At 64.9% G+C, this 26,078-nt stretch overlaps 1 protein-coding gene across 1 annotated transcript; it reads right to left on the reverse strand.

Moving 5' to 3' along the window:
* Window positions 1–222: 222 nt before the first annotated feature.
* On the reverse strand, window positions 223–25,495 carry KDM5C (lysine demethylase 5C; the record flags this gene model as incomplete). Its single annotated transcript, XM_074571734.1, has 26 exons — window positions 223–668; window positions 1,452–1,640; window positions 3,464–3,663; window positions 10,012–10,069; window positions 10,857–11,381; window positions 11,530–11,664; window positions 13,246–13,425; window positions 13,550–13,688; window positions 14,400–14,758; window positions 14,870–14,966; window positions 17,495–17,642; window positions 17,770–17,894; window positions 18,928–19,109; window positions 19,287–19,481; window positions 19,769–19,888; window positions 19,978–20,140; window positions 22,067–22,248; window positions 22,351–22,509; window positions 22,620–22,739; window positions 23,676–23,834; window positions 23,944–24,128; window positions 24,225–24,348; window positions 24,535–24,669; window positions 24,906–25,076; window positions 25,162–25,284; window positions 25,418–25,495. Coding segments are annotated over 26 exons (4,260 nt in total), but the record flags the coding sequence as incomplete, so codon positions are not given.
* Window positions 25,496–26,078: the final 583 nt, after the last annotated feature.

The following is a 26,078-nucleotide window of genomic DNA, read 5'->3' on the forward strand; positions in this document are numbered from 1 at the left end:
GCCCCCCCCATAACCCCCCCACTTCCTTTTAGCCTCCAAAAGTTTAATAATAATAAAAAAAAAATCATAATACAATAAAATAAGCCCCCCCCCCCCCCCCCCCCCGCTACAAAGAGCCCGAGACTGTTAGTGTCGGCGGGGGGAGGGGGGCGGGGAGGGGGGCCCCAAATCCGCCCCCACCCCCCTGAAATCCCCCCCCCCCAAATCCTATAAAAAACGTGATGCGACGGGGGGGGGGGGGGGGGGAAGAGGGGGGGCAGGCCCTGCTGTGCTGGTTGGGGAACCCTCCACCCCGGGTTTTGGAGGGGGGGACACACACACACAAGCCCCCCCTCCCGGCCCCTCTTCCCCCCCACCCCCCCCCCCAATCTCTGTGTGTGTGCCCCCCCCCTCATACCCCCCTCCCCCCTTCCCGGGGGGGCTTAACGATACAAAAGAAATCAACTCAAATAATTACATCACGGGGGGGGGGAAGGGAAGGGGGGAGCCCCCCCACCCCCCCCCCCCCCCGCCCCCACCCTTCCCCAGTCTGGGGGGGTTTTGGGGGGGGCGGTTTGGGGGGTGAAGGGGGGCCCGACCCAGTCCCCCCACCCCCCCCCACCCGCCCACGTCCCTCCCTGGCACCGGCAAGAGCGTCCATCCGAGCTGGGGGCTCCGCGTCACGAGTCCTGGGGGGGTGAAAAGGTGGGGGGGGGGAGGGAAAGGGTGTGTGAAAACGTGTTGGGGGGGCCACACACCACCCCCCCCCCCATAGCCCTCCACACAAACCCCATGGCCCACCCCCGTGGTCTTCCTGGGACACCCCCCCCCCTCCCATAATGCCCCCACATCCCCCTATGCTCCACCTGGGACGCCCCCCCCCCGCCCATACTCCTCCTGGGACTCCCCCCATACCCCATAACCCCCCCCCCCGTGTTCCCCTGGGACCCCCCCCATACCCCATAACCCCCCCCCCATACTCTTCCTGGGACCCCCCTCACCCCATAACCCCCTCCCATGTTCCTCCTAGGACCCCCCCTCACCCCATAACCCCCCCCCATGTTCCTCCTAGGACCCCCCCTTACCCCATAACACCCCCCCATGTTCCTCTGGGACCCCCCCCCCTCACCCCATAACCCCCCCCCCGTGCTCCTCTGGGACCCCCCCCCTCACCCCATAACCCCCCCCCCGTGCTCCTCTGGGACCCCCCCTCACCCCATAACCCCCCCCCATGTTCCTCCTAGGACCCCCCCACCCCTTACCCCATAACCCCCCCCATGCTCCTCTGGGACCCCCCCTCACCCCATAACCCCCGCTATGTTCCTCCTAGGACCCCCCCACCCCTTACCCCCACAGCCCCCCCATACTCCTCCTCAGGCCCCCCCCGCCCCGTTAAAGCCCCAGGACCCCCGCCCCACAATCCCCCAGGGAGATGGGCCCCCTATATCCCCCCCTCCCTCCCCCCAACTCACCCCCGGGGTGTGGGGGCCGGGCGGGGGGGGGCTGTCCCGGGGTGTCCCCCCCTCGGGCCCCCGACTCCTCTTTGGCTCCAGCTCCTCCTTGGCCAGGGGGGGGAGGTCGCCCCGCTCCGCCCGGCGTTTCCGACGTTTTTCGGGGTCCCGGCCGCGGGCGCGAGCCCCCCGCCGCTCCGCCTGCTCCAGCTGGGAATTCCGGGGTGGGGGGGGGGGGGGGAGAGTAAAACACACACCCCATCAGTGACACCCCCACCCCCCCAGAATTGGGGGGGTGGGAGGGAAAGGGAAGGGGGAGTTTGGGGTCCCCCGGGGGAGGTTTGAGGCGATTTTGGGGACCCCCATCTTGAGGGGGAGGGGGGAAGAGGGAAAGGGCAACAGCGGAGGGGTGGTTTGGGGGGGCCCTGGGGGGGGTGTTTTGGGGTCCCCCAGTGATGTCTCGGGGTCCCCAGGGGGGGATTTTGGGGACCCGACCTCAACAGGGGGGTGGGATATGGCAAGGGGATGAACGTAGGGATGGTTTTGGGGTCCCCGGGGGGGTTTTGGGGTCCCCAGGGGGGGATTTTGGGGACCCGACCTCGAGGGGGAGGTGGAAGAGGGCAAGGGGAGCAGCGCTGGGCTGGTTTTGGGGTCCCTGGGGGGGGTTTCGGGGTCCCCAGGGGGCGATTTTGGGGACCCGACCTCTAGAGGGAGGTAGAAGAGGGCAAGGGGATGAACGTAGGGATGGTTTTGGGGTCCCCAGGGGGGGATTTTGGGGACCCGACCTCGAGGGGGAGGCGGAAGAAGGCAAGAGGAGCAGCGCTGGGCTGGTTTTGGGGTCCCTGGGGGGGGTTTCGGGGTCCCCAGGGGGTGATTTTGGGGACCCGACCTCAAGAGGGAGGTGGGATATGGCAAGGGGACAAACGTAGGGATGGTTTTGGGGTCCCCGGGGGGGATTTTGGGGTCCCCAGGGGCTGGTTTTGGGGTCTCGGGGACACTATGGGGCAGTTTCGGGGTGCTGGGGGTGGTCTGGGGAATTTTGGGGGGGGGAGGGAGGAGGGGTTCTGGGATCCCCAGGGTGGTTTGGGGCAGTTTTGGGGTCCAGAAGAGACACTTTGGGGGAGTTCTGGCATCCCCAGGGGGCTTTGGGGAAGTTTTGGGGGCTCCTGGAGAGGTTTTGGAGAAATTTGGGGGGTCCTAGAAGTTCTTTGGGGAAATTTTGGGGGACGTGGAGATGTTTTAGAGGCATTTTGGGGGTCGTGGAGGTGATCTGGAGAAATTTGGGGGGTCCTGGAGGTGATTTGGAGAAGTTTTGGGGGTCCTGGAGATGTTTTAGAGGCATTTTGGGGGTCGTGGAGATGATTTGGAGAAGTTTTGGGGGTCCTGGAAGTTCTTCGGGGAAATTTTGGGGGACCTGGAGATGTTTTAGAGGCATTTTGGGGGTCCTGGAGGTGATTTGGAGAAATTTGGGGGTCCTGGAGGTGATTTGGAGAAATTTGGGGGGTCCTGGAGATCATCTGTGGAAATTCTGGGGGTCCTGGAGATGTTTTAGAGGAGTTTTGGGGGTCCTGAAGGTGATTTGGAGAAGTTTTGGGGGTTGTGGAGGTCCTTTGGGGAAATTCTGGGGGTCCTGGAGATGTTTTAGAGGCATTTTGGGCGTCCTGGAGGTGATTTGGGGAAATTTTGGGGGACGTGGAGATGTTTTAGAGGCGTTTTGGGGGTCCTGGAGGTGATTTGGAAGAGTTTTGGGGGACCTGGTGGTGATTTGGAGAAGTTTTGGGGGGGGGTCCCGGAGACGCTCGGGGGAAATTTGGGGGTTCCCAGAGGTGTTTCGGGCCAGGGGGGTGGTGATCCCAAAGGTTCTCCATGAGTTTTGGGGGTCCCGGAGTTGATTTGCGGAGGTTTTGGAGGACCCGGAGACGCTTCGGGCAAGTTTTTGAGGTTCCTGGGGCTGCTTTAAGTGCCCCGGGGGAGGTTTTGGTGGGGTTTTTTTGGGGGGGAAGGGGGTTAATTTTGGGGGGGTTGGGGGTTACCTCGAGGAGGAGGCGGAAGAGGGGCAGCGGCGGGGGGCGGGCGGCCTGCAGCAGCCTCCAGATGCTCTGGGCCTCGTCCAGCGTCACCTCCAGGAGGTCGCCCTCCATCATCAGCTCCTCCAACGGGCGCCGGGCGCCTTCCGCCAGCTCCAGCACCGGCCCCTGCAGCCGCGGCAGCGCCGCACTCAACGCCTCCAGCTCTGCCGGGGGGGGGGGGGGGGGGGGACAGGGACAGGGCGTCACCAAGGGGACACCGCGTCACCAACAGGACACCGCGGAACCACGGGGGACATCACGTCACAAGGGGGACATCGCAGCACGAGGAGGACACCGTGGCACCAACAGGACACCGTGGCATCATGGGGGACACCGTGGCATCATGGGGGACATCGCGTCACCAACGGGGACATCGCGTCACCAACAGGACACCATGGCACCATGGGGGACACCACATCGCCAATGGGGACATTGTGGCACGAGGAGGACACCATGGCACCGCAACAGGACATCATGGCACCATAGGGGACACCGCGGCACCACGGGGGACATTGCATCACCAACAGACACCATGGGGGACATCATGTCATGAGGAGGACACTGTGGCACCAACGGGGACACCACAGCACCATGGGGGACATTGCATCACCAACAGGACACCGTGGCACCAACGGGGACATCACGTCATGAGGGGGACACCGTGGCGCCAACAGGACACTGCGGCACCATGGGGGACATCACGTCGTCAACGGGGACATCGCAGCACGAGGAGGACACCGTGGCACCAACAGGACACCATGGCACCATGGGGGACACCGCGGCACCACGGGGGACATCACGTCACAAGGGGGACACTGTGGCACCATGGGGGACACCATGGCCGACATCATGTCACCAACAGGATACCGCTGCACCAGGGGGGACATCGCGGCACCAACGGGGACATCACGGCACGAGGGGGACAACGCGGCACCAACAGGACACCACGGCACCATGGGGGACATCATGTCATGAGGAGGACACTGCGGCACCACGGGGGACATCGCGTCGCCATCGGGGACATCACGGCACAAGGACGACACCGTGGCACCAACAGGACACCGCGGAACCACGGGGGACATCGCGTCGCCATCGGGGACATCACGGCACAAGGAGGACACCGTGGCACCATGGGGGACGTCACACCATGAAGGGGACACTGCGGCACCAACAGGACACCACGGCACCAACGGGGGGACATCGTGTCATGAGGAGGACACTGTGGCACCATGGGGGACATCACGTCACAAGGGGGACACTGTAGCACCAACAGGACATCGCGGCACCAACGGGGGGACATCGTGTCACCAACAGGACACCGTGGCACCATGGGGGACATCATGTCACCAACAGGACACCGTGGCACCATGGGGGACATCACGTCGCCAACAGGGACATCATGGCACCATGGGGGACACCGTGGCACCAACAGGACATCATGTCACCATAGGGGACACCACGGCACCATGGGGGACATCACGTCACGAGGAGGACACTGTGGCACCAACGGGGACACCACGGCACCATGGGGGACATCGCGTCACCAACAGGACACCATGGCACCATGGGGGACACCACATCGCCAATGGGGACATTGCGGCACGAGGAGGACACCATGGCACCGCAACAGGACATCATGGCACCATAGGGGACACCGCATCACCAACAGGACACCATGGCACCAACGGGGACATCACGTCATGAGGGGGACGCCCCGGTGCCGACGGGACACTGCGGCACCATGGGGGACATCATGTCACCAACGGGGACATCGCAGCACGAGGAGGACACCGTGGCACCAACTGGACACCATGGCACCACGGGGGACACCACGTCACAAGGGGGACACTGTGGCACCATGGGGGACACCATGGCCGAAACCATGTCACCAACAGGATACCGCGGCACCATGAGGGACATCGCGGCACCAACGGGGACATCACGGCACGAGGGGGACACCGCGGCACCAACAGGACACCGCGGCACCATGGGGGACATCATGTCATGAGGAGGACACTGCGGCACCAACGGGGACACCGCGGAACCACGGGGGACATCGCGGCACCAACAGGACACCGCGGAATCACGGGGGACATCGCGTCGCCATCGGGGACATCACGGCACGAGGAGGACACCGTGGCACCATGGGGGACGTCGCACCATGAAGGGGACACTGCGGCACCAACAGGACACCACGGCACCAACGGGGGGACATCGTGTCACCAACAGGACACCGTGGCACCATGGGGGACATCACGTCACAAGGGGGACACTGTAGCACCAACAGGACATCGCGGCACCAACGGGGGGACATCGTGTCACCAACAGGACACCGTGGCACCATGGGGGACATCACGTCGCCAACAGGGACATCGTGGCACCATGGGGGACACCGTGGCACCAACAGGACATCATGTCACCATAGGGGACACCGCGGCACCATGGACGACTTCACGTCACGAGGAGGACACTGTGGCACCAACGGGGACACCACGGCACCATGGGGGACATCGCGTCACCAACATGACACCATGGCACCATGGGGGACACCACATCGCCAATGGGGACATTGCGGCACGAGGAGGACATCACGTCACAAGGGGGACACTGTAGCACCAACAGGACATCGCGGCACCAACGGGGGGACATCGTGTAACCAACAGGACACCCTGGCACCACAACAGGACATCATGGCACCATAGGGGACACCGCGGCACCACGGGGGACATTGCATCACCAACAGGACACCGTGGCACCAACGGGGACATCACGTCATGAGGGGGACACCGTGGCGCCAACAGGACACTGCGGCACCATGGGGGACATCACGTCGTCAACGGGGACATCGCAGCACGAGGAGGACACCGTGGCACCAACAGGACACCATGGCACCATGGGGGACACCGTGGCACCACGGGGGACATCACGTCACAAGGGGGACACTGTGGCACCATGGGGGACACCATGGCCGACATCATGTCACCAACAGGACACCGCGGCACCATGAGGGACATCGCGTCACCAACGGGGACATCACGGCACGAGGGGGACAACGCGGCACCAACAGGACACCGTGGCACCATGGAGGACATCACGTCACGAGGGTGACACTGTGTCATGAGCAGGACACTGTGGCACCATGGGGACACCGTGGCACCACGAGGGACACCACGTCATGAAGCGGACACCGCGGCAGTGACGGGACACCGTGGCACCATGGGGGACATCACATCACCAACAGGACACCGTGGCACGAGGAGGACACCATGGCACTACAACAGGACATCATGGCACCATGACACCGTGGCACCACAGGGGACATTGCGTCACCAACAGGACACCATGGGGGACATCGTGGCACCATAGGGGACACCGTGGCACCATGGGGAACATCACGTCATGAGGGGGACACTGTGTCATGAGGGGGACACCATGGCACCATGGGGGACATCGTGGCACGAGGAGGACACCATGGCACCAGCAGGACATCATGGCACCATAAGGGACATCGTGGCACCAGCAGGACATCATGGCACCATAAGGGACATCGTGGCACCAAAAGGACACCATGGCACCACGAGGGACATCGCGTCACGAGGGGGACACCGTGGCACCACGAGGGACATCGCGTCACGAGGGGGACACCGTGGCACCACGAGGGACATCGCGTCACGAGGGGGACACCGTGGCACCACGAGGGACATCGCGTCACGAGGGGGACACCGTGGCACCACGAGGGACATCACGGCTGACATCACGTCACCAACAAGACACCGTGGCACCATGGGGGACATCGCGTCGCCAACGGGGACATCACAGCACGAGGAGGACACCGTGGCACCAAGAGGACATTGTGTCACCACGGGGGACATCATGTCACGAGGGGGACACCACGGCACCAACGGGGGGGACATCGTGTCATGAGGAGGACACCGCGGCACCACGGGGGACATCACGTCACAAGGGGGACACCACGTCACAAGGGGGACACCACGTCACAAGGGGGACACCGTGGCACCATGGGGGACACCGTGGCACCATGGGGGACATTGCGTCACCAACAGGACACCGTGGCACCACGGGGGACATTGCGTCACCAACAGGACACCGTGGCACCACGGGGGACACCACAGCCGACATCATGTCACCAACAGGACACCATGGCACCGTGGGGGACATTGCGGCACCAACAGGACACCGTGGCACCACTGGGGACATCGTGTCATGAGAAGGACACTGTGGCACCAGAGGGGACACTGTGGCACCAACGGGGACATCACATCACCACGGGGGACATGGTGTCACCAACAGGACACCGTGGCACCATTGGGGACATCGCGTCATGAGGAGGACACCGTGGCACCAACGGGGACATCACGTCACCACGGGGGACATCACGTCACCAATGGGGACATCGTGTCACCAGAGGGACGCCAGGTCACGAGGAGGACACTGCGTCACCAGGGGGGACACCGTGCCACCAGAGGGACGCCACGTCACGAGGAGGACACTGCGTCACCAGGGGGATGCCACGGCGCCATGGGGACACCAGGTCACCCCCAGGACACCGCGGGAGACGCCACGTCCCCGAGGGGACACCGAGGGGACACTGTGTCACCAGGGGGGGTGTCCCCTGGGCTCGTACGGGATCCGCTGGGGCCCAGCAGCCTGGGGGATCCGTGGGGCTCGTGGGGGATCCACTGGGCCCCCCCCAGCGTCACACGGGATCCCCGGAGTCCCGCAGCGTCCCCTGGGCTCCCGGGGGATCCCAGTGTCCCCTGCGCTCCCGTGGGATCCACTGGGCTCACACCGGATCCCACGAGTCCCACAGCGTCCCCTGCGCTCACGGGGGATCCACTGGGCTCCCGGGGGATCCCAGTGTCCCCTGCGCTCACGTGGGATCCACTGGGCTCCCACAGGATCCCTGGAGTCCCACGGCGTCCCCTGCGCTCCCGTGGGATCCACTGGGCTCACACCGGATCCCACGAGTCCCACAGCGTCCCCTGCGCTCACGTGGGATCCACTGGGCTCACACCGGATCCCACGAGTCCCACAGTGTCCCCTGCGCTCACGTGGGATCCACTGGGCTCCCACAGGATCCCTGGAGTCCCAGGGTGTCCCCTGCGCTCACATGGGATCCACTGGGCTCCCACGGGATCCCTGGAGTCCCACAGCGTCCCCTGCACTCACGTGGGATCCACAGGGCTCACATGGGATCCCAGTGTCCCCTGTGCTCCCGTGGGATCCACTGGGCTCACACCGGATACCATGAGTCCCACAGTGTCCCCTGCGCTCACGTGGGATCCACTGGGCTCACGTGGGATCCCTGGAGTCCCACGGCGTCCCCTGCGCTCATGTGGCATCCACTGGGTTCACGCGGGATCCACTGGGCTCCCAGGGGATCCCACAAGTCCCACGGCGTCCCCTGGGCTCACATGGGATCCACTGGGCTCCCAGGGGATCCCACGAGTCCCACAGCGTCCCCTGGGCTCACGGGGGATCCACTGGGTCCCAGGGGATCCTGCAAGTCCCACAGCGTCCCCTGGGCTCACATGGGATCTGCTGGGCTCACATGGGATCCCAGTGTCCCCTGGGCTCACGTGGGATCCAGTGGGCTCATGTGGGATCCCCGGAGTCCCACAGCGTCCTCTGCACTCGTGTGGGATCCACTGGGCTCCTGTGGGATCCCAGGGTCCCCTGCGCTCACATGGGATCCCCAGAGTCCCAGAGTGTCCCCTGCGTTCATGTGGGATCCACTGGGTTCACGTGGGATCCCTGTGCTCACGTGGGATCCACTGGGCTCCCAGGGGATCCCGTGAGTCCCACAGCATCCCCTGGGCTCCCGTGGGATCCCCTGGGCTCGTGTGGGATCCCAGTGTCCCCCCACATGAGTGCAGGGGGCACTGTAGGACTCCGGGGATCCTACACAAGCCCAGTGGATCCCACGGGAGCCCAGGGGACACTGGGATCCCACACGAGCCCAGTGGATCCCACGGGAGCCCAGGGGACGCTGTGTGATCCACTGGGCTCCCAGGGGATCCCGCGAGTCCCACAGCGTCCCCTGGGCTCACGTGGGATCCCCTGCGAGCCCCATGGATCCAGAGAGACCCACGGCACCCCCTCTACTCGCGAGGGACCCACTGGATCCCCCTCCCTTCCCCAATCACCCGGGATCCCTGGAGTCCCACAGCCCCCGCTGGGGACCCCAGGGCATCCACAGGGCCCACGTGGGATCCGGGGGATCCCGGCGCCCCCGGGGGATCCGTAAGGGGGCCCCTGCGGGATCCGGGGGATCCCAGCCCCCATGGTGCCCCCCAGGGGATCCGTAAGGGCCAAGAGGGGATCCAGTGGATCCCAGCGCCCCCCATCGGATCCATAAGGGGCTCCTGCAGGATCCGGTGGATCCCAGCGCCCCCGGTGCCCCCAGGGCATCCATAAGGGCCCCCCCACAGGAGCCGGTGGATCCCAGCGTCCCCAGTAGATCCCAGTAGATCCCAGTGGATCCCACTCACCGGAGGGCAGGGGGCCGTTCTTCTCCGGGCTGGGGGCATCGCCGTTCTCCACCGCCACCTGGGGGGGGGACGGGGGACACGGCGTTATGGGGAGGCCGAGCCCCCCCCAGCCCCAAGAGCCACCCCATAGCGCTGCCCCACACCTCCCCCAGCCCCACATCCCCCCAACATCCAGCTGAAAACTCAGCCCCACACCTCCCCCAGCCCCACAACCCCCCAACCCACCCCCCAACATCCAGCCGACAACCAGCCCCACACCTTTCTCCAGCCCCACCGCCTGCCCCCTGCCCCACAACCCACCCCACAACCAGCCCCACGCCTCTTCCAGCCCCACAACCCACCCCACAACCGGCCCCACGCCTCTTCCAGCCCCACAACCGGCCCCACGCCTCTTCCAGCCCCACAACCGGCCCCACGCCTCTTCCAGCCCCACAACCGGCCCCACGCCTCTTCCAGCCCCACAACCGGCCCCACGCCTCTTCCAGCCCCACAACCCACCCCACAACCGGCCCCACGCCTCTTCCAGCCCCACAACCCACCCCACAACCGGCCCCACGCCTCTTCCAGCCCCACAACCCACCCCACAACCGGCCCCACGCCTCTTCCAGCCCCACAACCCACCCCACAACCGGCCCCACGCCTCTTCCAGCCCCACAACCCACCCCACAACCGGCCCCACGCCTCTTCCAGCCCCAATACCCACTCCCCACAATCTGCCCCACACCTCTTCCAGCCCCACAACCGGCCCCCCACCTCTTCCAGCCCCACAACCCACCCCCCAACCCCACTACCTTCCCTCCAGCCCCACAACCAGCTCCCCCTCCGCCCAGTCCCCGTCCCCAAACCTTGGTCTGCTCGTTGCGGCTGGCCTCCCGCAAAGCGCCGGCCCCATCCCCGTGCAGGCGATGCCGTAGAGCCGCCAACCTCTCCAAAGGTCCGGCTACGTCGGGAGAAGCCAGGAGCTGCCGGGCCCGATCCTGCCAAGTGATGGCTCGTTCGGTCAAACACTGCAAAGCTTCGCCCTCCGGCAACCTCACGGGCAACTTCTGCAGGGCCACCAACAAGGCCAAGATGGTTTCCAAGCGGGGACGACGCGACCGTTGGCAAAGAGGGCAGAGGAATTTGGCGTCCCACTCCCACCAAGCCGGCGAAGGTTTTTGAGAACCCAAACGGGGCCAAGCTACGCAAGAACCGTGAAACCAGTCTCGGCAGAGCTGACACTGGAGCATGCCGGAGCTCGCCGGTTGCCCGCAGACGCAAGAAGGTGGTCCGGGACCCGGGAGGGGTGGAGCGGCTTTTTGAGAGTTGACGTGCCGGAGCCGGAGCATCCCCTCTTTTTCTTTTTGTTCCCCTTCTTTAAACGCCACGATCTTGGAAAAAGGGAAAAGCGGTGGGTGAAAAAAAAAAAAAAAAAAAAAAAAAAAAAAGAGGGATACGAGGCGTGGGGCGGGAGGGGGGGGGGGGAGGCGGGACGCGGGGCGCCCCACAGCGCCCCACACGATTCAAAACCTGGCTCACCACAGCGCCGGGGTCGCGGAGATCCTGCGCCGAAAGGCCCAAGCTCTCGGCGTCCAGTTTGTAAAGACCCGGCTCCTGGCGCCATTTCAGCCTCTTGCTGCTGTCGGAGCCGGCGTCGGCGCAGGGACACAGCACCTGAGACACGGGGGGCAGCCCCCCAGCCCCTTTATCTCCCCCACAGAGACATGGGGGGCAGCCCCCCCGACCCTTTATCCCCCCCTAGAGATATGGGGTAAAACCCCCCAGCCCCTTTATTTCTCCCTAGAGATATGGGGTGAAGCCCCCCAGTCCCTTTATCTGCCCCTAAAGATATGGGGGGCAGCCCCCAGCCCACTTATCTCCCCACAGATATATGGGGTGAAGCCCCCCAATCCCTTCATCTCCCCCTAGAGTTATGGGGGGCAGCCCCCAGCCCCTTTATCCCCCCTAGAGATATGGGGGGGCAGCCACTAGTCCCTTCATCCCCCCCTAGAGATATGGGGGGGCAGCCACTAGTCCCTTCATCCCCCCCTAGAGATATGGGGGGGCAGCCACTAGTCCCTTTATTTACCCCCAGAGATATGGGGTGAAGCCCCCCCACCCCTTTATTTCCCCCTAGAGATATGGGGTGAAGCCCCCCAGCCCCTTTATCCCCCCCTAGAGATATGGGGGCAGCCCCCAGGCCCTTTATCCCCCCCTAGACATATGGGGGGCAGCCCCAAGGCCCTTCATCTCCCCCTAGAGACGTGGGGGGCAGCCCCCAGCCCCTTCATCTGCCCCTAGAGACATGGGGGGCAGCCCCCAGCCCCTTTATCTCCCCCTAGAGATATGAGGGGCAGCCCCCAGTCCCTTTATACCCCCCTAGAGATATGGGGGGCAGCCCCCAGCCCATTTATCTCCCCACAGATATATGGGGTGAAGCCCCCCAGTCCCTTTATTCCCCCTAGAAATGTGGGGGGCAGCCCCCAGCCCCTTTATCCCCTCATAGAGACATGGGGCGGCAGCCACTAGTCCCTTCATCCCCCCCTAGAGATGTTGGGGGGGGCCCCCAGCCCCTTTATCTCCCCCTAGAGACGTGGGGGGCAGCCCCTAGCCCCTTTATCCCCCCCTAGAGACGTGGGGGGCAGCTACTAGTCCCTTTATTTACCCCCAGATATGGGGTGAAGCCCCCCCCGCCCCTTTATTTCCCCCTAGAGATATGGGGTGAAGCCCCCCAGCCCCTTTATCTCCCCCTAGAGACGTGGGGGGGCAGCCCCCAGCCCCTTTATCTCCCCCTAGAGACGTGGGGGGCAGCCCCCAGCCCCTTTATCTCCCCCTAGAGACGTGGGGGCCAGCCCCCAGCCCCTTTATCTGCCCCTAGAGACACGGGGGGCAGCCCCCAGTCCCTTTATTCCCCCCTAGAGACACGGGGGGCAGCCCCCAGGCCCTTTATCTCCCCCTAGAGACATGGGGGGGGCAGCCCCATGTCCCTTCATCCCCCCCTAGAGACGTGGGGGGCAGCCCCCAGGCCCTTTATCTCCCCCTAGAGATGTGGGGGGGGCAGCCCCTAGTCCCTTCATCCCCCCCTAGAGATAGGGGGTGAAGCCCCCAGCCCCTTTACCCCCCCCTAGAATTGCAGTGGGGCAGCTCCTAGTCCCCTTATCCCCCACCTCCGAGATATGGGGTGAAGCCCCCTTTATCCGTCCCGTCCCCCCCGTGTCCCCCCGCCCCCTTCCCCCTCTCCCCTTTCTCACCCACCTCCAACAAAGTATAGCAGGAATTTTTCTTCAGGAAGGTACGGGACGCTTTATCCCGCCAGGAATGAGCGGTGCCGACCTGTACCTCCAACTGCCGCAGCTCTTCCAGCCGCACGGGTAAATCCCGACCCACCGCCACCAGCCCCTCCAGATCGTCCAGGCAGGGGTAGTGGTCGCCGTTCTGCGGGGAACGATGGCGGAAAAGTTGGCGGGGGGGGATTGAAGAGTCTGTGTGTCATCATCCCCCCCACTCCCAGGGTGAAAAGTTGCGGGGGGGGGGTGGGGGGGACATCCCCGGAGCTCACCTGGATCTCCTCGACGTCGGCGATCCAGGCGCGGGCTTTGGCCAAGGCTTCTTTCAGCGCCTGGATGTTGGGCAGCAAAGCCGGGATGTTTTCGGCTTCTTTGATGATGGCGGCCAAGGTGGCCGGGGGGTGCTTCTGCCTGCGGGGGAGGGGGTGAGAAGCCAAGCGGCCGGCTGCCGGAACCGCCCCCCCCCTCTCCCCCCCCGCCTCAAGATCCCAGAGACCACCACGAAGATCCCGGAGACCCAAGATGCGTCCCCCAGCCCCAACCCCAGGCCTGGCCCCTCCGAGGGTCCGGCTCCGGCCCAGCTTTCCCTTGGGAAGGGAAGAAGCCGAAGCCCAAACCTTTTCTCTCCCTCCCCGGGGATGTGGGGGGCAGCCCCCCAGCCCTAGAGATGTGGGGTGAAGCCCCCCCACACCCTTTATCCCAGCCCCAGTTGAGCCCTGACCCCTTTTATACCCCTCTGGGGGGGCTGTGGGATTTGCCCCCCAGCCCCTTTGTGTGTGTCCCCCCCCACACCCCGGGGGGCTGCATCCTGACCTGGCCTCCAGCCCCCCAGCCCCTTTATCCCCCCTCAGGAGATGTGGGGCGAAGCCCCCAGCCCCTTTATCCCCCCCTAGAGATGTGGGGCGAAGCCCCACACCTATTATCCCCCCCCCAGAGATGTGGGGCGAAGCCCCACACCCTTTATCCCCCCCCCAGAGATGTGGGGCGAAGCCCCCCACACCCTTTATCCCAGCCCCAGTTGAGCCCTGACCCCTTTTATACCCCCCTGGGGGGGCTGTGGGATTTGCCCCCCAGCCCCTTTGTGTGTCCCCCCACCACACGCCGGGGGGGCCACATCCTGACCTGGCCTCCAGGCACATCTGAGCTTTCTCCTCCCAGCGCTGGGCGATGGTCAGCAGCTCCTGCAGTTCGGCCATGGCCACCTCCACGGCCGGGCTGGGGGCCACCGTCCGGCCGGCCTGGATGAGCCCCCTCATGACAGGGAGGGGGACGCGGGCGCGAGGGGATCGCAAGGTGGCCGTCACCTCTTCTAACCAAGCCGCCTGGGCTAATTGCCTTTCCAATTGCCGGCCCTCCGGTACCTCCACACCCAGCCGGGTCCCTCGTTCCAGTAACCCCCGGAGCGCCCCCGGCCCCGGGGGGGGAGACTCCAGCGCTGCCCGGGCCTCCGCTTGGAAGGCCTCCACGCGCTCCAGTAAAGCCTGGAGGGAGGGGGACAGCACGGGTGACGCTATGTGTCGTGTCCCCCCCCCCCGGCCCCAGGGGACATCGGTGACGCTGTGTGTCCCCCCCCGGCCCCCCCGGCGGCTCACCTGGACCTCCCCGATCTGGTGCATGACGCAGGGCAGCTGGTTCATCTGCTCCAGGAAGGCGCGGAGCTCCTCCACCGTCAGCGAGGGCGCTGGCACCCTGCAGGGGCACGGAGGAAAGGGGGGGGGGGGACAGGGACGTCACTCCCCGGGTGACCGTGGGGACAGGGTAGGGGACACGGGGGTGGCCGGGGTCTGTGGGGGACAGGGGAGGGTCGGGCCGGGTACACGGGGGTGGTTGGGGTCTGTGGGGGACGGGGACAAGATGGGGACACGAGGGTGGCCGGGGTCCACAGGGGACAGGACGGGCAGGACGGGGACAAGATGGGGACACGAGGGTGGCCGGAGTCCACGGGGGACAGGACGGGGTCCAGGACGGGCAGGACGGGGACAAGATGGGGACACGAGGGTGGCCGGGGTCCACGGGGGACAGGACGGGGTCCAGGGGGGACAGGACGGGGACAAGATGGGGACACGAGGGTGGCCGGAGTCCACGGGGGACAGGACGGGGTCCAGGGGGGACAGGACGGGGACAAGATGGGTGGCCGGGGGACAGGACGGGGACAAGATGGGGACGCGAGGGTAGCCGGGGTCCACGGGGGACAGGACAGGGACAGGGGGGTGGCCAGGGGACAGGACGGGGTCCAGGGGGGACAGGACGGGGACACGGGGGTGGCTGGGGGACAGGACGGGGACAAGATGGGGACACGAGGGTGGCCGGGGTCCATGGGGGACAGGACGGGGACAAGATGGGGACACGAGGGTGGCCGTGGTCCATGGGGGACAGGATGGGGACAAGATGGGGACACGAGGGTGGTCAGGGGACACAGGGGACAGGACGGGGAAAGGAGCGTGGACAGGGTCCACAGGGGACAGGATGGGGACACGAGCGTGGACAGGGTCCACAGGGGACAGGATGGGGACACGAGCGTGGACAGGGGACACGACGGGGACACGGGGGTGGCCTGGGGTCCACGGGGGACAGGACGGGGACAGAAAAGGGGACAGGACGGGGACAGAAAGGGGACACGGGGGTGGCTAAGGTCCATAGGAGACGGGATGGGGACACAAAAGGGACAGGATGGGGTCCATGGGGGACAGGATGGAGACACAAAGGGGACAGGATGGGGTCTGTAGGAGAGAGGACAGGGACACAAAGGGGACAGGACGGGGACACGGGGGTGGCTGAGGTCTGTCGGAGACGGGATGGGGACACAAAGGGGACAGGACGGGGTCCACGGGGGACAGGACGGGGACACGGGGGTGGCCTGGGGTCCACAGGGGACAGGACGGGGACACGAGGACAGGACAGGGACACGGTTGTGGCTGAGGTCCATAGGAGACGGGACGGGGACACAAAAGGGACAGGACGGGGTCGCCGGGGGACAGGACGGGGACATGGGGGTGGCCTGGGGTCCACGGGGGACAGGACGGGGACACAAAGGGGACAGGACAGGGACATGGGGGTGGTTGAGGTCCATAGGAGACGGGACGGGGACACAAAGGGGACGGGACGGGGACACAAAGGGGACGGGACGGGGACACAAAGGGGACGGGACGGGGACATAGGGGTGGCCAGGGGACACGGGAGACAGGACGGGGACACGGTGGTAGCTGAGGCCCATAGGAGATGGGATGGGGACACAAAGGGGACAGGACGCGGACAGAAAAGGGGACAGGACAGGGACACGGGGGTGGCTGAGGTCCATAGGAGACAGAATGGTGACACAAAGGGGACAGGATGGGGTCCACGGGGGACAGGATGGGGACACGGGGGTGGCCGGGGTCCGTAGGAGACGGGATGGAGACACAAAGGGGACAGGACAGGGACACAGGGGGTGGCCTGGGGTCCACGGGAGACAGGACGGGGACACGGGGGTAGCTGAGGCCCACAGGAGACGGGATGGGGACACAAAGGGGACAGGACGGGGTCGCCGGGGGACAGGACGAGGGACACGGGGGGTGCCTGGGGTCCACAGGGGACAGGATGGGGACACAGGGGGTGGCTGAGGTCCATAGGAGACGGGATGGGGACACAAAGGGGACAGGATGGGGTCCATGGGGGACAGGACGAGGGACACAGGGGGTGCCTGGGGTCCACAGGGGACAGGACGGGGACACGGGGGTGGCCTGGGGTCCATGGGGGAGGCCCTGGGGTCCATGGGGGACAGGACGGGGACAGGACGGGGACATAGGGGTGGCCTGGGGTCCACGGGGGACAGGACGGGGACACGGGGGTGGCCCTGGGGTCCACGGGGGAGGCCCTGGGGTCCACGGGGGACAGGACGGGGACACAAGGGGGACAGGACGGGGTCCGTAGGAGACGGCATGGGGACACAAAGGGGACAGGATGGAGTCCATGGGGGACAGGACGGGGACACGGGGGTGGCCGGGGTCCGTAGGAGACGGGACGGGGACACAAAGGGGACAGGACGGGGTTGCCGGGGGACAGGACCGGGGACATGGGGGGTGCCTGTGGTCCACGGGGGACAGGACACCGATGTAGGGAAGGAAGCAAGAGGGTGACACGGAGCCGCTGGGGACAGAGAGGGAAGGCTGGGGAGGGACACGGGGACAGGACCCGGGGCTGGGGCGGGGGGGGACAGGACCCGGGGGGGACACACTCACCCCGTCTCCTGAGAGCTGATGAGCCCCAGGGCCTCGGAGACACAGCGCTCGGCCTGGCCCAGGCAGCCCTTGAGCCGATGCAGCAGTTCGTTTTCCGGGAATTTACGTTCCCGGGCTTCCGACTCCAAGGCCCGCAGCTCCTCCAACGCTGGCCGGGCAGAGCCGGGGCGGAGAAGAGAGACGGAGGAGGACGGGGGGGTCAGGGCTGTACCCTAAACCCCCACCCCCCCACCCCCGACCCCCCTCGGTGTGTCCCCCCCCCCAAAAAAACTCACTCCGCTTCCGACCGTCTTCCACTTCCAGAGCGATCCGGACTTTGTTGGCCCAAGTGTCGAAGGATTCGGCTCGGACTTTCAGTTTGTGCAGCATGGCCGGCAGCTCGTCCAGGGTGTAGCGGTACCTGGGGGGGGGCAGCGGGGGGGGGTCAGAAAAGGGTTTTGGGGGGGTCAGAAAGGGGTTTTTGGGGGGGTTCACGGTGGGGTGGGGTCGGGAGGAGGCGCCGGGGCCACAGAACCCCCAAATCGTACTCAATTCCCCCCCCGACGGGGCGCTGCGGGGGCGGGGGGTTGGGGGGGGTGTTTGGGTGCCCCGGGGTGGGGGGGAAGGGGCCCACAGCCCCCCACACACACTGGTATGAGGGGAGTGATGAGACCCCCAAAACTACCCACATCTCCCCCTTCCCAGGGGTAAACCAAGACCCCCCCAGCACCCCCAAACCCTCCCCACGTGCCCCCCGAGGCGTAAACAAGACCCCCAGCACCCCCAAACCCTCCCCACGTGCCCCCCCAGGGGTAAACAAGACCCCCAGCACCCCCAAACCTGACCCACATCCCCTCTTACAGGCCCACCAAGACCCCCCAGCACCCCCAAACCATCCCCACGCGCCCCCACAGGGGTAAACCAAGACCCCCAGCACCCCTAAACCCTCCCCACGTGCCCCCCCAAGGGTAAACCCAGACCCCCAGCATCCCCAAACCCGTCCCACATCCCCTCATACAGGCCCACCAAGACCCCCAGCGCCCCCAAACCCTCCCCACATGCCCCCGGAGGGGTAAACAAGACCCCCAGCACCCCCAAACCTGACCCACGTGCCCCCCCAGGGGTAAACAAGACCCCCAGCACCCCCAAACCTGCCCCACATCCCCTCATGCAGGCCCCCCGAGTCCCGCAGCACCCCCAAACCCTCCCCACGTGCCCCCCCAGGGGTAAACAAGACCCCCAGCACCCCCAAACCCGTCCCACATCCCCTCTTACAGGCCCACCAAGACCCCCCAGGACCCCCAAACCCTCCCCACGTGCCCCCCCAGGGGTAAACAAGACCCCCAGCGCCCCCAAACCCGCCCCACATCCCCTCATGCAGGCCCCCCGAGTCCCGCAGCACCCCCAGACCATGCCCGCGTGTGTCGTCTGTCCCCCCCCCCCGCCCCCTTTACCTGAGGTACTGCTTGCTGCGGGGGCACTTGCAGAGATCGTCCATGTGGTAGAGGCAGACGAGGCACTGGGGACAGTCGTAACAGGCCAGCGCCGAGAGGAAACATGTCGTCTTGCACTTGTCGCACTGTCGCTCGTCGTCGGGCAGCAGCTCGAAAGCCTCCCGCTCCGCCTCCGTGATGCCCTGGGGCGAGAAGAGGCCCCCCCCCAAAAAAAAAATAAAAAAAAAAAAAAACAAACCACGCCGTAAAACACCACCGTCAACGTAACACCCCCCCCGCCCCGCCTCGGCTCCTCTTTTCAATATTTTTAGGGGTTTTTTTTTTTTTTTTTTCTTCTCCCCCCCCCCGCCCCGCCAAACCTTTTCCAGCAGGGCTTTGCGGAGTTTCCGCTCTTCCTGCACCAGGACGAACATCTCTTTGTGAACGGCGGCCGCTAAGTTGAGGTCGAGTTTTTCGGGGCAAGCCGCCATCTTGCAGATGAGCTCCTCGTGCGAGAAGACGCAGTAACGGCGTAAGCGGCGGTAATGCTCGATGCACTGCCGGCCGGCGGGCAGCTACGTACCGGTTGTGGGGGGGGGGGGGGGGGGGGCGTTAGAAAAGCACCCCCATAATTTTAAGGGGGGCGGCCCAAGTAAGAGCCACCCCCACCCCAAACCGCGGCGGATCGGGGAAAATAAAAGAGAAAAAAAAAGATCCCCACTCGACGCTGGGAGCTCCTCAAAAATCCTGCCCCCCCCCCCCCACTTCCCCGACCCCGTCCCCGCCTCAAGGAGCCCAAATCCCCGGATTTTGGGGAGGTCACCCCAGCTTTTTTTTTTTTTTTTTGGGGGGGGGAGCTCACCCAGTCAGCGGTGCAGAAGTTGACGGCTTCGGCGAAGTTGTAACCCTGGTTGAAACCGCTGTGATACGCCCGGGGGAAGGTGATGACGAACTCGCCGGCGCATTGGTTCGTCCGGACGACCTAAAATTTCGGGGACGGAGGGGGTTAAATGAATTTTTTGGGGCGCCGAGGGGATCCCCGTTGTGGGGGGGCGGGGGATGGATACTCACCGGGACGCCGTGGGCCATGAGGGTGTTGGGGTTCATGAGGGTGACGAGTTGGTGGAGGAGGTCGGGCTGGCTCTCGAAGAGCTCCGGCGTCAGCTTCTTCATCACCTCTTCCAGGTGCTCGGCCGCGAAGGAGGGGACGCCGTACCACGTCTTGGGTTCGCCCCTGGGGGGGGGACGTGGGGGTCAGGGGCACCCCAAAAACCCCTCGTCCCACAGCTTGGGGTCACCCCAAAACCTGCTCCCAACCTGCACCGTGACTTGGGCTCACCCCTGGGGGGGGAAACGGGGTCGGGACACCCCAAAAAACACCCTCACCCCCCACATCACGTCTTGGGTTCGCCCCTGGGGGGGGGACGTGGGGGTCAGGGGCACCCCAAAAATCCACCTACCACAGCTTGGGGTCACCCCAAAACCTCCTCCCACCCCATACGACATCTTAGGCTCAGCCCTGGGGCATATGGGGTGGGGACACCCCAAAAAACACCCTCACACCCCACATCACGTCTTGGGTTCGCCCCTGAGGGGGGGGGACGTGGGGGTCAGGGGCACCCCAAAAACCCCTCGTCCCACAGCTTGGGGTCACCCCAAAACCTCCTCCCACCCCATACGACATCTTAGGCTCAGCCCTGGGGCATATGGGGTGGGGACACCCCAAAAAAACACCCTCACACCCCACATCACGTCTTGGGTTCGCCCCTGAGGGGGGGGGACGTGGGGGTCAGGGGGCACCCCAAAAACCCCTCGTCCCACAGCTTGGGGTCACCCCAAAACCTCCTCCCACCCCATACGACATCTTGGGCTCGCTCCTGGGGCATATGGGGTGGGGACACCCCAAAAAACACCCTCACACCCCACATCACGTCTTGGGTTCGCCCCTGGCGGGGGGGGACGTGGGGGTCAGGGGCACCCCAAAAACCCCTCGTCCCACAGCTTGGGGTCACCCCAAAACCTGCTCCCAACCTGCACCGTGACTTGGGCTCACCCCTGGGGGGGGAAACGGGGTCGGGACACCCCAAAAAACACCCTCACACCCCACATCACGTCTTGGGTTTGCCCCTGGGGGGGACATGGGGGTCAGGGGCACCCCAAAACCCCTCGTCCCACAGGTTGGGGTCACCCCAAAACCTGCTCCCACCCCGTACGACATCTTAGGCTCAGCCCTGGGGCATATGGGGTGGGGACACCCCAAAAAACACCCTCACACCCCACATCACGTCTTGGGCTCACCCCTGGGGGGGAAAATGGGGTCCCAGGCACCCCAAAAATCCTCCTCCTGCCCCAAACCACAGCAACTGCTCGTCCCTAGGGGGTTGTGGCACCCCAAAAATCCCCTCCTGCCCCACACCACCTTATCTGCTTGTCCCTAGGTGGGGGGACGAGGTCAGGGACACCCCAAAAATCCTCCTCCTGCCCCAAACCACATCATCTGCTCATCCCTAGGGGGCTGTGGCACCCCAAAAATCCCCTCCTGCCCCCATAACCCAGCTTGGATTTGTCTCTAGGTGGGGGGACGAGGTCAGGGACACCCCAAAAATCCTCCTCCTGCCCCAAACCACATCATCTGCTCATCCTTAGGGGGTTGTGGCACCCCAAAAATCCCCTCCTGCCCCATAACCCAGCTTGGATTTGTCTCTAGGTGGGGGGATGAGGTCAGGGACACCCCAAAAATCCTCCTCCTGCCCCAAACCACAGCTTCTGCTTGGGCTTAGGGGGTTGTGGCACCCCAAAAATCCCCTCCTGCCCCACACCACCTTGTCTGCTTGTCCCTAGGTGGGGGGATGAGGTCAGGGACACCCAAAAACCTCCTCCAGCCCCATAACCCAGCTTGGATTTGTCTCTAGGTGGGGGGACGAGGTCAGGGACGCCCCAAAAATCCTCCTCCTGCCCCAAACCACAGCTTCTGCTTGGGCTTAGGGGGTTGTGGCACCCCAAAAATCCCCTCCTGCCCCACACGCGTTGTCTGCTTGTCCTTAGATGGGGAGACGAGGCCAGGGGCACCCCAAAAACCTCCTGCCACCCCCATGACGCCTCCCAGGATCATCCCTGACCACCCCAAACACCCCCTGCCCCGAGCCCCCCCCCTCCCCACCAGTGGAGGTAGTTGATGGAGTAGCTCCAGTGGTCCTCGATGTGCCAGCAGAAGGCGGAGAAGACCATCCCCACATAGAGCCAGGGCACCTTCATCCCCGAAATATCGGCGTTGATGTGACAAAGCACCGACTGCTTCAACACCGGCATCACGTTCAGGTTCCAACCGCTGCCGGCGTACTCCTACGGGGTGGGGGGAAAAAAACACATGAAGACGGTGTCATCCCCCCCTACAGAGGGTGACGGCGACACCCCCCCTGGGGTTGGGGACGGGGTGGCCCTCACCTCCTCCTCCGGAGAAAGCTTCCTTTTGCCGTCGCTGATGGGGAAACCGCTGCCGAATTCCTTGGAGTGGATGTCGGCGCCGTACTCCACCGTCACGTCCTCCTCGATGCTGTTCACCAGCCGCCAAAATTCCTTCTCCACCAGCTCCGTGGGGACCATCTTGGGGGGCGGGGGCGGGCAGGGAGAAAGAAGGAGGACATTAGGGATTTGGGGCAGGCCGGGGGGGGGGGGGCTCTCGGGGGTCCCCGTGGGGTTTCCGGGGTACTCACGTGGACGGGCATGTTGAAATAATCGGCTTTGAAGGAGTCGGCCATCTCCCCGAAGCTCTGCAGGGTGTATTCCCGCGTCGCCTGCTCGAAGCCAAAAGCCTCTGGCGGTCGCTTGCATTCCTGGGGGAGGGGAAAGGGGGTCAGGGTATTGAGTTTGGGGGGTCCCCAGCCCCACAGATGTGGTGCGGGGATCCCTAAGGCCACAGACGGGAAAGGAGATGGGGGTACCCAGCCCCACGGAGGTGACGGGACGCGAGGTAGGGGGTTGGCTTGGGGGTCTTCAGCCCCACAGATGTGATACGGGGGTCCCTAACCCCACAGACGGGGGTCTCCAGCCCCACAGACGGGATGGGGCATTGAGTCTGGGGGGTCCCCAGCCCCACAGATGTGGTGCGGGATCCCTAAGGCCGCAGACGGGAAAGGAGATGGGGGTACCCAGCCCACGGAGGTGACAGGACGCGAGGTAGGGGGTTGGCTTAGGGGTCTTCAGCCCCACAGATGTGATACGGGGGTCCCTAACCCCACAGACGGGGGTCCCCAGCCCCACAGATAGCTGGGACATGACCTGAGATAGGGGAGCCCATAGACCCACAGACAGACGGAACACGATGCGAGACGAGGGGTCCAGAGCCCCACAGATGTGACAAAGGGGTCCCCAGCCCCACAGATAGGATGGGACACGAGTCAGGGGTCCCCAGCCCCACAGATAGGATAGCCATGAGTTGGGGGTCCCCAGCCCCAGAGGCAGACGGGACACGATGCGAGATAAGGGGGTCCCCCCAGACCCACAGACAGACGGGACACAATGTGAGATGGGGGGTCCCCAGCCCCATAGATGTGACAGAGCGGTCCCCAACCCCACAAATAGTATGGGCCACGAGTTGGGGGTCCCCAGCCCCACACATAGACGGGACATGATGCGAGATAAGGGGGTCCCCAGCCCCGCAGACAGACGAGACACGATGCGAGATGGGGGGGGTGGGGGTGTCCCCAGCCCCACAGCAGGGACGTGACGCGAGACGTGGGGCCCAGGGGTCCACGGGTCGCCGTGCTCACCGCCATGACGCATTTGGGGCAGCGCCAGATGCCCTTGGGGATCTCGGGCAGGGGCGGGAGGAGGCAGAAGATGTGATAGTTGTCGTCGCAGCCGTCGCAGAGCAGCAGCTTGTCGTCCTCGTCCCCCCGCGAGCAGATGCGGCAGATGTAGGAATCCACCTGCGGGAGGCAGAAAAGGGTTGAGGTCGGGGGGCGGGGGGGGGGGCTCTGCCCCACGGCGGCGTGTTGTTGTTCCCCCCCCCACTTCCTTCTGCCCCACGGCGCTTACGAATTGGCTGTTGCTGTGGCTGCGGCGCAGGCGCATGGTCATTTTGGTGCAGGGTTCGGGGCTGTGGCGCAGCTCCTCCTTCCCCTCCAGGTAAGAGCGAGGAGACGGCGGCTCCACCTTGGCCTCGGGTCCCGCCGGTTCCTCCTTCACCACCACCGTGGGGGGACACTCGGGACCCTCTTTATCTGTGGGGTGAAGAGTTAGGGTCGGCGGGGAGGAAGATAACAGCCGCCCCCCCCCCCGCCCCAAGTCGTGGGGGACGCGGGAGGTTTCCTTCCTACCTTTTTTCCGCAGGGTCTTGTCTTTGGCCACCAAACCCAAACCCAACATTTTCGGGCCGGCCCCGTAAATCTGTAGTTTTTTCAACTCCGGGTTTTTTTCGATGTCTTCTTCCGTCGGCTCCGGCTGCGGGACGGTAAAAAAAAAAAAAAAAAAAATCATAATAAATTAAAAAAAAAAAAAATCGAGGGGGATGTGCGTGTCTGGGGGGGGGCAGGGCGTTCTCCCTAAAAATTGAAGGGGGATGGGTGTTGGATTTTTTTTGGGGGGGGGGGGGGGGGGGGGGGAGGTGAGGGGGGGGTTGTTTTTCACCTCTTGCTGCAGGCGTTTAGCCCGTCGGCCGTAGCTGTTGAACTTGGAGGGCTGGACGGATTGGCGCAAGGGGATGCTGTGGGGTTTGTACTCCCGGTCTTTCTCCTCGCTCTCGAAAGGCCGCGTGTTGCACTGCTGAAGGGAGCAGGGGGGGGAAAGGGGGGGGGAAGATGAACCTCTCGGCGAGGGAGGGGGCACCCCATAACCTTCCCTCCCCCCTACCCCCTTATTATTTTTTTTTTCCCCCCTCTTAAACCCTCTCCCCCGTTTTCTCACCACCAGGTCGGCCCCCGAGCGGTACATCACGCGTTCATTTCCCCCCCCTCCCTTATTTCCCCCCCCCCCCAAACCCCCTTCCCCCATTTTCTCACCACCAGGTTGGCCCCCGACTGGTACATCTCGTAAGGGTAGATGATGCGTTCGTAATGAGCGCGCAGTAACGAGCCGATGTTTTTCCCCGAGGGGTAAGCCAGGCGTTGGGCCACCCGAGCCCAGCGCCGGTCCTTGCAGATGGCTTCGTATCCCCCTTCCTCCATCACCACCTTGCGGGGGGGGGGGGAAAAAACCACATGAAACCCCCCCCAAATTGACTGCACACCCCAGTAACCCACCGGGGCGCCCCCTCACCTTGCTGAGGCTGTAGAGGTCGAGGATGCGGCGCTCGACGTTGGGGATTTTGAGGGAAGAGCCTTGGATTTCCCAAAATTTCGCGATCTGGTCCAGGTAATTCAGCTTCACCCGCGTCTGCGCCTGCGGGGGGGGGGGGGGGGGGGGGTGTGTCAGAAAAAATGGGGTGTAAGCGCTGAAATCAGCTGGCGGAGGCGGGGGGGGGGGGGAGGGAAAAATGGGGGCAACCCCCCACCCCCCACCCCCCCTTACTCACCTCCAGCTCGTTGAGGCGCTGGATGCGGGGGGTGAATCTGAAGTTGTCCACTTCCACGGCGAAGGGGGGCTGCCAATCCTGGGGGGGGGGGGAAGGGGGGGGTCAGCAGGGGGCATTTCTTCCACCCCCATCCCTATGCGGGGAGGGGGACAAGGTGGGGGGGGGGGGGTCAGCAGTGACAGTCCCGTTACCCCCCCCCAAAGGGGGGACAGGCAGAGCAGCCCCAAGGGAAGGGGGGGGGGGAAACACGGCCATGTGCACCCCAAATTGGGGTGGGGGGGCACCCTGTGTTCTGGACACACACACAAGGCGGGGGGGGGTCAGCAATGACATTAATTCCCCCCCCCCCACCCCCAATGCCTATGTGGGGACAGGCAGAGCAGCCCCAAGGGAAAGGGGGGGGGGGGAACACGGCCGTGTGCACCCCAAATTGGGGTGGGGGGCACCCTGGTGGCATGTGGCAACGGCACCCTGTGTTGTGGGGGGGGGCCCACATGGCTGGCGGAGTCGGGGGGGGGGGGGGGGGGGGCCAGTGACGCCAGCGCGGCCGGGCCCAGCCCTCCCCGGAAGCCCTTCTCCACCTCCCCAAGCTGGGGGACCGGATCGGCCTGTTCCCAACCCCCTGCCCCCCCCCCACAAAAAAAAAAAAAAAAGAAAAAAA

This window comes from Larus michahellis, unplaced genomic scaffold (assembly GCF_964199755.1).
Source record: "Larus michahellis unplaced genomic scaffold, bLarMic1.1 SCAFFOLD_265, whole genome shotgun sequence".
Classification (NCBI taxonomy): Eukaryota; Metazoa; Chordata; class Aves; order Charadriiformes; family Laridae; genus Larus; species Larus michahellis.